Here is a 12,317-nt window from a genome sequence, read left to right on the forward strand (position 1 = left end):
TCATGGGAGTTCTGATCAATGTTTTGAGCTGAAAAATTGAATGAGAAAGAAATAATTGTTTAATATCCAAAGCTTTTGTCAGCCACCAAAGCCGTAAGAAAAATAACTACTGTAATGATGTCCACTGCATTTAAAACAAGAGTTAACAGGAAACAGCCAATGTTCCTTTGATCTTCAAAAGCTTAGATGATATTCATCTGAAGACATTAAAAATCTTTACAATATCATAGAACTTTATCTTATATTAATTTTTCCCTCTTATATTTGTACTCCAGCTGCAGTGACAGCATTACAACAGCCTGGAGGAGTCTACCACAAAATGTCAATCAAAAAGTAAGTCCTGCTCTGGAGGAAACTTCAGACACATGTGCAACATCGCCACCTACTGGTGTTATTACGGCATCGCTCAAAGTGCTGCACAAACTGACAACTGAAGAATAGATCAAACAATGCTTTAGAAATGCCGATGGAAGGGAACAGGGAGACATTTCAATATGACATGTGAGAACTTTGAAAATGTGTTATATAATATAGTATACCGTGCTACACATTTTGACAAAGCACAGCCCAAAGTAAAATGTTGTACATTTAAAACAACCTCAAAGTTAATTTTATTCCTCACCATGTCACATTGAGAACCTGTTTATCAGCTAAAGTAATGCATGTTCTTACCTTCTACATCTTGTCCAATTGAAAGTACTGCCCATTTTCTCTGTCAACAAACAAAGCAATATTTATAATCAGAATTGGGGGTACTGCATTAGAGTACTCAAATTACCTTTTTAGCGCAACGTGTGGCGTAACATGTGCACCCATGTAATCCCTGCCCAAGGGTACGAATAAAGACTCCTAACATAACAACCTAACCTAGTACTGCACAGGTTACTTTTTAAAATCAGTAACGCATTAGTTTTGTTTGGTTGTTTTAGTGATGTTTTTCATTGTTTGAGAACAGGCCTACACATGCTTATTGTACGGTATTGTGGTAATCTGTACGAATAAAAGGTAAATAAACCTCAGTCAAACGCATGTACTTTGCTTGTTTATTTGATAGTTTAATGATTATGTTACTGTGTTGAGCAAAGGTATTGTTGTCAAACGATATAAGTTATAATCATGTTTATTGGTAACTCAAGCGTACTCTAACGCGTAACTTTTATAATACAGCAGTGACGTAACACGTTCGTTTCTCAGGGCAGTAACAAGGTAATGTAACAAATTACTTTTAAAGGTAATGCTACCTAACATGGTTTATAATTTATAATAATATGGCTAAATATGAATAGGTAAACTAACAGTAAAAAACATACAAATTGGTTAATTAAATCTGTTTCAGTATTTATAAAGTTCTATTTTCTATATGGCCATAATTTATTAGTATAAGTATTTATTTAGTCATATGCAATTTTTCCTATAAATACATTTAATTAGTGTTCAATAGCATTGTAAGCAAATATATACTATTGTACATGAACTTTACTGTCGTAATAATCAGAAAAATTATTATTAAAAGCTGAATAATTCACATTCACAAAGGACGTGGTCTCTAAACTAACGTGCTACTCAATAATAATAATAATGTATAAATACTTTTAACTGTTTCGGTTAAGTTGTCAAGAGGACTGAGAAAAACAAAAAGGGTCAAATTAGTCTACTCTGCAACGTTTAGAGAGTGAGACAAAGTTCAACCTTTTTGCTGCACGTGTCTGTTTGAAGTCAAGGCTTTACATACAAGGCCTCTACATTTGAATATCACGACAACAAACAAACCATCTGAAGAGAATGTAACACTGCAGCTTGAATAGGATCTATTTTCACACAAATAAACCCTGTAGCAGCAGTAATTATTAATATTTGTATGACTGCCCAGTGCTCATGCTATTTGCTCTTTATTATCAAGATTGTGGCTGCAACTAACGATTATTTTATAATAGAAATGAGGTTTTTAAATGAATGTTTAACCAGATAAGAGGTATTAAGCTAATGTGGACTGAAAGTTTCAAGCTATAGAATATTTACGAATTAAATGCATTGTAATCACAAATTGTGATTTAATTTGATTTAATGATGCAGCTGTCTTTTTCATAAAACGTCTGTTGGCAAGTGTTTTAGGATGTGTTCACACACTAACAACACATCAAACTAATCAAACTTAGGACTAAACCTGGACTAGAGTAGGACTATTCCAGGCCTAAGTCAATGTGAAGGCACCCTTAGAGCCGTATTTTGCCCCCTGAGGTAGCGTTAACGTGGGTGCAGAGGACCTCGTTTTGTCACACCTTGCAGTCGGTGCAATTGATGACAGCGCAGGGCGCGGAATTCTAAACAAGAGGCGTGATTATGCCAAAATATGAGGAGGAGTAAAGCAACTTGAGGGAGTGGTCTGGTGCTTTCTGTGAATGGCCAGAATTGTAGCAAATAAAGTTCAAAACTAGCATTAGTTATAGATTGAGGATGTTTATGAGTTTTAGATATTTTCCTCAAGCATAAATTACCAATATTAACTTGTGTAGGTTTTTATATTCGAGGAGAGAGCGGTGCAGATGAGAGGAAACTTCCTCTGTCTCGCCTGATACACGACCCGCACACACGACGCAGCACTGTGGGCACTGGTGAGACGCCGGTTGGGTTTTGACCCACACGCCGAATTGGGCCGGGACGAGCGATTTTCATTTCATTGCAGCTGCGGTTTGTATTGTTGCCATTTCCTTTGTGGATCGATAAACTTTGTATAAGTTTAACAGCAACATTTTGGTTGTTATTTTTAAATCTGTGTGAAAAAAGACCAGTTTGCTGAGGTTACAGTAGTACCTGGATGCTGTTGTAGACGAAGGAAGAGCAGCCAGAGACAGTAAAGTGAGAGGAAAAGCAGTGACACACACAGTCCATGCGAAACGCCCACAGTTAAGATCAGCAGAAAAAACATAAAAAGCACAAACTGTCAAGAAGGTAGTGGAGGGAGATTTTAGTATGCAAATTAAACTCAACAAAATGATTAAATTGTTGTTTTGCAATAAGAATAAACACTGACCTGTGGCAAACTGAATCCAATAGAGCCAGATGTCATACTGGGATGTGTCTTCAACGTGAAAACAAACGTCTGTGCACCAGTGCGAACGATCACATGTCTGAAACAGGAATAGAAGTTTACGTCCAACTTTGGATGGACGGACATTCTATGGTTCAATGGGTTTCAAAAGGGATGAAATGTAGCACTGTTGCCATAGCGATTAACAATTAAAAACAAAATAGTATCTTCTGAAAGAAAAAAAGTCTTCGAAATTCCACTAATAAAAAAGGAAGCAGTCAGTTCCACAGCAGGGTATTAAAGAATATGTATTATTCTATTTTTATAGGTACTAGTATTGAACTATAAACACAGGTAGATCATTTCACATATTTGTTTCATTGTAAACTTTAATATTGATATAAAACAGCTTAATAATGGTAACACTCCATTGACTTCCTGTTCAAAACTGCAAAACTGATAAGCCCCGTCTCTTCATTGTGACATTTCACTGCAGCAAGCGGAGGATTGGCGTGTTTTTATTTTTGAAAAGTGATTACGTGACATTTCTTAGCCTAACATGTATCACTTGAAGTCTGGATTTGTCAAATATTCACAACTTTTTACAGGGACGTGGGTAGGGTTAGGAAAACAGGAATTTTCTGAGCACGGGAGCTTCAGTTGCAGGACAATACATTATTACACAAACAATACAACTTAGAGAAACTAATGAGGAAACTCCATGGTAAAAAGGGTAATAGTTCATTCAAGTTGATTATAATTATTATCCACCTTGCATTTGTTTATACATGTTTTTACTGCTTCAAAAACCCATTTGAAAAAATATGCATTCTGACTGTGAGCGGGCTCGCCTCTCCACAGAACAGACCTGTAACTTAGGTTTCATAGAGATAGAAAATTGTATGAAATAAATAAATAAAAATCAGTTATTCAGGATGGTATCGTTTTATTGTTCATGTCAATTTCTGACTGGTTCTTTTTACAGGTTTTCCTCTTCTTGACACAGGATTTAAATCAGGGGTGACATTGTGTCATTTTGGGCCGCAAAAATGTCCAGGCAGAATCCATACAGAAGTCCTAGCCATGTTTTAATTTTAGGGCAATTATTGACTTGTGGGTTTGGAGTACAAACTGACCCTGATGCTTCCTGGAATGATTGATTTGACAAGAAATAAGAGTATTGTATAGTATTGATATTGCGACACTCACGGCTCCAACTGTTGCTCTTTCTCGTTGACGACAGCACAGTTCGTCAGTGACAATTCATCAGTCGGACATTTAGCCACTTGCATAATCTGTAAATGAAAAGCAGACAGGACAAAATGTAGAAGTCTTACAACTAATCAAATTAATCATGATGAATCAAAGTACTAATTGTTGTATGTCGAACACTTGCTGGAAACTAAGCACTGTTTTGTTTTGGTCTTCATCACAAATACAGTGCGGTTATTAAATATAATTGGAATACATTTTGGGAGGGGGATTATTAATGATATGCTCAATTGATTCATCCTTAATTTGATTAATTTTTGGGGGGAATAATATGCTCAATATTATGTCAATCCAGCATACATTTGACCACTTTATTAACATAACTTCTTTTCATTCTTATTTTTAATCAGCTCTTTTTGAAGCATTTTTGCCATGAACAACATACTCGATCATTTAATTTTGCGTAACACTCACATGCCCACTTCTAATTCCAAGCCACATTAAAAAGAATATTAAATATCTAAACCAGAGAGGACGTCACGACTAATTTATTTACGGAAAAGATTATTCAGGTCAAAATATAATTGTGAGAACTAAAAAGTAACCATTTCCAGTCATTTCCATTATTTTTTTTCTATCTTTACATTAACATTCAGGAAAATTAATCTAGTAGACAATGTGAATTAAAGTGAATTTAGGATTCCACTCCGAAATGTCAAATATTATGTGTGAATGGACAGGAGGAATAACATTGCTGAGTATTCTCCATCTGTCATTTGTTACTATGGAGACATGGCAAGTGTGTGAAACCTGTATCTGCAGCCTCTTAACGACTTTCTCCTGGAGACTCCTGAATGCTTACTATGGCATTCCAGAACTGTTCTAATTAGTCATACATAAATTATTAATGCACATTACTGACAAATAAAGCACTTTATCTGACACAACCAATCTAGTAATAACTAACGAATGTAGGCGATGTTATAATAATAATAATAAATATAGCCGCAAGCGGCAATGATCGGCCCTCGCCACGCCGCCGCCACACCGCCGCCACGCCGCAAGAGGAGGGGGCGCTAACGCGCCCCAATTGTCCTTTTATTACGCCTACTGCTGAATCTGTGACGCTGTCACATCTTCTCCCCTTTGTTTTACCATCAAAAAGCTATTTTATTTTGAATTCTTGGCAAAATGTGCGGCTTTGCCGCACAGACACCGTGACTCTTTGAATGAAAATGTGGATAACTTTTGATGGTCCTGAAGATGAGTCTCACCAAATTTCAGGTTAATAGGGCTGACGCCCTGAGGGGGAGGAGTTTGTGAAAGTCTAAAGTGTAAACATGTTCTGGCGATTTCCCCATTGGAATAACATGAAAGGTTTCGGTCATCGTTACGGCAACGCCATAACAATTATGACATGGGTCTCATTGACTTTTTTGATGGGGATGCTAAAATTGAGTTGTGTGTCAAATTTCATATAATTTCGCAAAACTAAACATTTAACCTCCATATAAAATCTGTAGGGGGCGCTGTGGCGCCAAATGAATTTATTTCACTTCAAGTAGGTTTAGGGCAAAGAGTTTAACAACTGATTCTAATTTGACGCAATTCGGACTTTATCTGCGCAAACGGCAGAAATTTTAAATATGGGAGATTTCTGAAATTCTAGCTACAGTTTGCGGCTTCGCCGCACAGAGACCGTGAGAGGTATCAATGTAATTTGGATAACTTTTGATGTCCCACTCCTCAGTAGCATTTTCACCAAATTTCAGCTTTTTAGGGCCAACGCCCTGGGAGGAGTTCGTAAAAGTACGACGTTTGGAAAAACTCCGAAGTCATGTTTAGCCATTTTTGAAGCAATATGGCCGACATTTGGTTGGGCGGACGGCGTTGCCGTAATAATATTTTTTACTTCTCTTGTCACCATCTACCTCTGCGCCAAATTTCATGATTCTACGATCAGATTTTTTTTGGGTCATTTCCCATCTCTCAATGCATTTTTGGTACATTTGGGGGCGCTGACGCGCCAATTTTTTTTATTTTAGAAAAGGGAAATAGCCAGAATGTAGAGAGGCACGATTTTTTAGAGGTGTGAACATTTTTGTGACTTTTCGTCAATGTTCACTGGGTGAAAAATAGGGGGGTTGGTCCCGAGAGGAAGAAGAAGAAAGAATATTAAAGCCGCAAGCGGCATCCAACGGCCCTCGCGGGCCGCCGGCCTTCCGACTCTGCGCTTTCGACTTGATAAAGATGGCGCCCTTATTGTGTGTTGAATTAAAAAAGAACTTGACAGACGGGGACACATTGGACATGGCCAATCCAGTGCAAATGAACACAAGTGTCAGTCAAATTTGCTGCGCCGCCGCACAGAGACCTTAGCACTTGGAATAAAAATATGGATAACTTTTGATGCCGCGCTTGTGTAGATGATATTTCCCAAAGTAAAGCTTGATCGAGCTATTGCCCACGGAGGAGTTTGTTAAAGTGTGAAGCGTAAATGTGAACATTTCAAGGATTTGGCGTTTTTCCCATTTGTGACAGTATATTTGCAGCTCCACGGCACAGAGACCGTACCACTTAAAATCAAAATATGACTAACTTTTGATGCCCCGTTTGTGTAGATGATTTTCCCCAAATATGAGCTTGATCGGGCAATCGCCCTAGGAGGAGTTCGTTAAAGTGTGAAGCGTAAAAATGTGGTCATTTTAGAGATTTCGCTGTTTTCCCATTTCTGACATATATTTGCGGGTCCGCCACACAGAGACCGTAGCACTTAGAATCAAAATATGGATAAGTTTTGATGCCCCGCTTGTGTAGATGATATTCTCCAAATATGAACTTGATCGGACAATCGCCCTAGGAGGAGTTCATTAAAGTGTGAAGCGTAAAAATGTGGTGATTTGAGAAATTCTACGATTTTCCCATAAGGATAACATGGGATGTTTCTGTCAACGCTACGGTTACGCCGTACAAAATATGACTTTGGCTCTCATACTTTTATGATCAGGATGGCAAATTAGAATTTTGTTCAAAATATCATGTCATTTGGAAAAACTCTATTGTTTATAGACCACTCTGAAGGCCAAATAGTCAGAATTCTGGGAAACGTTTGCGGCTCCGTCGCACAGAGACCGTAAAAGTTATCCTTAAAATTTGGATAACTTTAGATGCCCCACTTGTCTAGAGGACGTACACCAATTTTGAGGTTGGTGGGCAAAACGCACTAGGAGGACTTCGTTAAAGTGTAAAACATAAAAATGTGGTAATTTGAGAGATTTTGTGGTTTTCCCATAGGGATAACATGGGAGGTTTCTGTCATCGCTACGACTACGCCGTAAAAAATTAGGCATTTTTGTGATTGGCTTTTGTGATTGGGACGGCAAAGTAGAATTTTGGGTAAAGTTTAGACAATTTTGGTAAAACTAATTTTTGACCTTCAATGTTAATTTAAAGGTCACTCTGTAGGGGGCGCTATCGCGCCCATTTCAATTTTGTCAGCCTAAACTGGTCCAAACTAGAAAGTTTAACAACTGATTCAAATTTGGTCCTAATCGGACTGGTTTTGATCAAATGGGAACAATTTTTAGATCTGCAATATTCCAAAATAAGTTGTCCAACTTTGCGGCTGCGCCGCACACAGACCGTAAAAGGTATCTCAAAAAATTGGATAACTTTAGATGCCCCACTTGTCCAGAGGACGTACGCCGATTTTGAAGTCGGTGGGCAAAACGCCCTAGGAGGAGTTCGTCAAAGTTTGACGTAAACAAAATGGCTAACTCAGCTTGTTTTCATTTTCAAAGGAAGATGGCGGCCATAGGGTAAGTCTGGGGGCGTGGCCACAATAATATTTTTTTTTTGTCCTCACGAGAGGAATGCGTGTCCCGAATTTCGTAGCTTTACGACAAAGTTGACCTCGGGGCGTCTCCCATAGGCGCAATGTATTTTGACTTTTGTCGGTGGCGCTGTCGCGCCATTTTTTAACGAAAAAAAAAATGGCCCAGAAAAAAATCAAATTTTTCGCCGATTCTGAATTTTGGGCAAAGTTTGGTGAGTTTTTGAGCATGTTCAGGGGGTCAAATTAGAGCTCAAAAAGCAGAAGAACAAGAAAAATAAAAATAATAATATTTTTAGCAAAAACAATATAGCCGTTTCCACTATTACAACAAATTATACATCGTTTGAAAGCTCTAAGCCTTCCCCATGCCGCCATGGGGTGGAATCATCATTACGAGCGCTTACGCGCTCGTCACTCCCCATTCCGTCGGGATGCCCCGCCCACTCCCCATAGACTTCCATTGATTTGAGCAGATACAAGCATGGCCCATGCCTGCGGCATGGATTCTCGCGTACAGGACGATGCCAGGAGGGTTTTTGGAGGAATGCAGCGCTTCGCGCTGCTGTTGTCAACAATTTGTGAATGGGCTACGCCCATTCACAAATTGTTGACTATTTCTGTCATAGCAGGAGTAAGTATGCATGATCCATGCCTTCGGCATGGGCTAGTTCACTGTACTTGCCAGGGGCGACGGGGCACCAAACATGCGGGCTGCGCCCGCATGTTTGGTCAGACAGTTGCAACGCTGCCTTCGGCAGCGTTGCGGGAGCAATAGGCCCTCCGCCCTGCTGGGGCTCGGGCCTAAATATTCCGATGCAAAAACAATGTTTCCCATTTTTCAAATGTCATAAACTATACATTTTCGGAAAGCGCTCGCGCTTTCCTACCTCATGGTGTGGGTCCCTGGTCACTGACGGGTACTTTTGATAATTTTGAGTGGGCTCCGCCCACTTTGTGTTTTTGGCCCTCTATACAGTAATAATGTTCATTTTTTGCATTACATGCTTATATGCACGGAACATGCAAGAGATGGGGAACGTATTCGTGAGGTACTTAGCGCAAATGAGTGCTTTATATGGGGATGACGACCGCTTCGCTTCGCGGTCGTCATCTCGATGTAAAGTGCTCGTTTAGTGCGCACTTTTGCACGGGCTTCGCCCGTTTACAACGGTAATGTTCCATTTTCCTACTACTAATTAGTATGCACGGGGCGTGCATGAGTGAAGGAGTGCGTTAGTGAGTGTTTGGAAGTGGGCGAGCGCTTCGCGCTCGATTTCGTGCGCACTACGTGCGCACTTTCGCAGCCGTGCTTCGCACGGCCTTACGAGATTAATAGGCCTCTCGCCAGCTTGTGGCGCTCGGGCCTAAATATAGCCGCAAGCGGCAATGATCGGCCCTCGCCACGCCGCCGCCACACCGCAAGAGGAGGGGGCGCTAACGCGCCCCAATTGTCCTTTTATTACGCCTACTGCTGAATCTGTGACGCTGTCACATCTTCTCCCCTTTGTTTTACCATCAAAAAGCAATTTTATTTTGAATTCTTGGCAAAATGTGCGGCTTTGCCGCACAGACACCGTGACTCTTTGAATGAAAATGTGGATAACTTTTGATGGTCCTGAAGATGAGTCTCACCAAATTTCAGGTTAATATGTCTAACGCCCTGGGAAGAGTTTGTGAAAGTCTAAAGTGTAAACATGTTCTGGCGATTTCCCCATTGGAATAACATGAAAGGTTTCGGTCATCGTTACGGCAACGCCATAACAATTATGACATGGGTCTCATTGACTTTTTTGATGAGGATGCCAAAATTGAGTTGTGTGTCAAATTTCATATAATTTCGCAAAACTAAACATTTAACCTCCATATAAAATCTGTAGGGGGCGCTGTGGCGCCAAATGAATTTATTTCACTTCAAGTAGGTTTAGGGCAAAGAGTTTAACAACTGATTCTAATTTGACGCAATTCGGACTTTATCTGCGCAAACGGCAGAAATTTTAAATATGGGAGATTTCTGAAATTCTAGCTACAGTTTGCGGCTTCGCCGCACAGAGACCGTGAGAGGTATCAATGTAATTTGGATAACTTTTGATGTCCCACTCCTCAGTAGCATTTTCACCAAATTTCAGCTTTTTAGGGCCAACGCCCTGGGAGGAGTTCGTAAAAGTACGACGTTTGGAAAAACTCCGAAGTCATGTTTAGCCATTTTTGAAGCAATATGGCCGACATTTGGTTGGGCGGACGGCGTTGCCGTAATAATATTTTTTACTTCTCTTGTCACCATCTACCTCGGCGCCAAATTTCATGATTCTACGATCAGATTTTTTTTGGGTCATTTCCCATCTCTCAATGCATTTTTGGTACATTTGGGGGCGCTGACGCGCCAATTTTTTTTTATTTTAGAAAAGGGAAATAGCCAGAATGTAGAGAGGCACGATTTTTAGAGGTGTGAACATTTTTGTGACTTTTCGTCAATGTTCACTGGGTGAAAAATAGGGGGGTTGGTCCCGAGAAGAAAGAAGAAAGAATAATATTCCGATGCGAAAACAATGTTTCCCATTTTTCAAATACCATTAACTATACATTTTCGGAAAGCGCTCGCGCTTTCCTACCTCATGGTGTGGGTCCCTGGTCACTGAAGGGTACTTTCGTTAATTTTGAGTGGGCTCCGCCCACTTTGTGTTTTTGGCCCTCTTTACAGTAATAATGTTCAATTTTTGCATTACATGCTTATATGCATGGAACATGCAAGAGATGGGGAACGTATTCGTGAGCTACTTAGCGCAAATGAGTGCTTTATATGGGGATAAGCGGTGCTCATCCCAATGTAAAGTGCTCGTTTAGTGCGCACTTTTGCACGGTAATGTTCCATTTTCCTACTACTAATTAGTATGCACGGGGCGTGCATGAGTGAAGGAGTGCGTTAGTGTTTGGAAGTGGGCGAGCGCTTCGCACGGCCTTACGGGACTAATAGGCCTCTCACCAGCTTGTGGCGCTCGGGCCTAATAATAATACATTTTATTTTTATAACACACTTTACATTTGAATGGAACCTCAAAGTGCTAACAGTGGCTAAAAACAAGCAAGTTACAGTTAAAACAAGTTAAAACAATAAAGCATACACATACAGAAAAAACATGAACATTTAAAAATTATTGACCAGTGTTTACAATTTAGCAGAGGAAAACAATAAGGTAAAATACAGGGAAATAGCATCCGATTTGTGTTTGCACCACGTTGCAGGAAGCTTTATACAGGACGCAGCTTATGGATTAATGCTTTAGTGCACATCATTTGTTTACATTGCGAAAAGCCGCTGACGTTGGAAGTGTAGCGCTGTAAAACTTCCATCATGTTGCTTTAGCTTAGCTTCTAAAACATGCTGCTGCCTTTATCGAGTCATTGAAAGTAACAGGCTAAAGCGGCGAAATGGAATTGCGATAATGGGAGCAGTCTTTTTGCCAAACGTATGCGTCTCCAGTTCTCTTTAAACAGTAAGAGAAGAGCGGTACAGGTTTGATGCTAGCAGCTTGTCACGGGGTGTTCTTTTCCGGGTTAACTTTTGAATGACACTTGTTTCTGCCACACAGGCTACTGTTGTTGTGCTGGCTACGTACTACTTACTACCGCAAATGACGCGTTCTCCGACACAACTGCAACCCCTTTTATAGTCAGAGAATCTAAACATGTTGTAGAGTGCGTTTTGTGTGATGTTCTTCTTACCCTGGCGGCCATCCTTGCGCTTTTATTCCCTCTTATTCAAGTCTAAGATCCGCTGACAGGAGCTGAAACCGCAGAAGAGCTGGATCCTGGGCGGGAGCTGCGGCGGACACGTCATCACGCACGCGTCACGTACTGCACACTTTTCATCTTTGTTTGGAAGAAAAGCTACTTCACAGTGCACATTAATGAACACATAACGTACATTTGCCAGCTTATAGCAAAGATAACACCTTTGTCAAATACAGCTCCTCATTATGCTACTGGTTACCGCACCTCCTCTAGTCTACACCAATAAAAACAAATGTATGAAAATTTTATTTATTTTACAAAATGACTCAATTCAGACTAAAATCTACACAATTTAGACTTTGAAGTTGAGGAGTATGAATGCTCATTTGATCACAGGCTCCTGAAAATGTGTTTTTAAATCAATAGTATCCAGAGGCCCAGAGTACGTAGAAGACGGAGACAATTTATTGGAAGAAACTTTATTTTTCTTTTTTGATCAGAACTCGCATTAAA

The 12,317-nt window shown here is 40.0% G+C and overlaps 1 protein-coding gene across 1 annotated transcript in view; it reads right to left on the minus strand.

Annotated features, from left to right (window-relative positions):
* Nucleotides 1-11,911, minus strand: part of LOC140369479 (vesicle-fusing ATPase-like) — a 29,879-nt gene extending 17,968 nt beyond the window's left edge. Inside the window, exons 1-4 of the mRNA XM_072456825.1 lie at nt 11,796-11,911; nt 4,238-4,323; nt 3,032-3,128; nt 673-712 (exon numbers count right to left, since the gene is read on the minus strand). Coding sequence (XP_072312926.1) covers nt 673-712; nt 3,032-3,128; nt 4,238-4,323; nt 11,796-11,807 — 235 coding nt within the window. The 5' untranslated portion in view covers nt 11,808-11,911. The remainder of the gene's footprint in view (nt 1-672; nt 713-3,031; nt 3,129-4,237; nt 4,324-11,795) is intronic.
* Nucleotides 11,912-12,317: the final 406 nt, after the last annotated feature.

This window comes from Eucyclogobius newberryi, unplaced genomic scaffold, assembly GCF_026437365.1.
Source record: "Eucyclogobius newberryi isolate DKJ021-1_F unplaced genomic scaffold, fEucNew1.0.hap1 SCAF_20, whole genome shotgun sequence".
NCBI classification, from domain to species: Eukaryota; Metazoa; Chordata; class Actinopteri; order Gobiiformes; family Gobiidae; genus Eucyclogobius; species Eucyclogobius newberryi.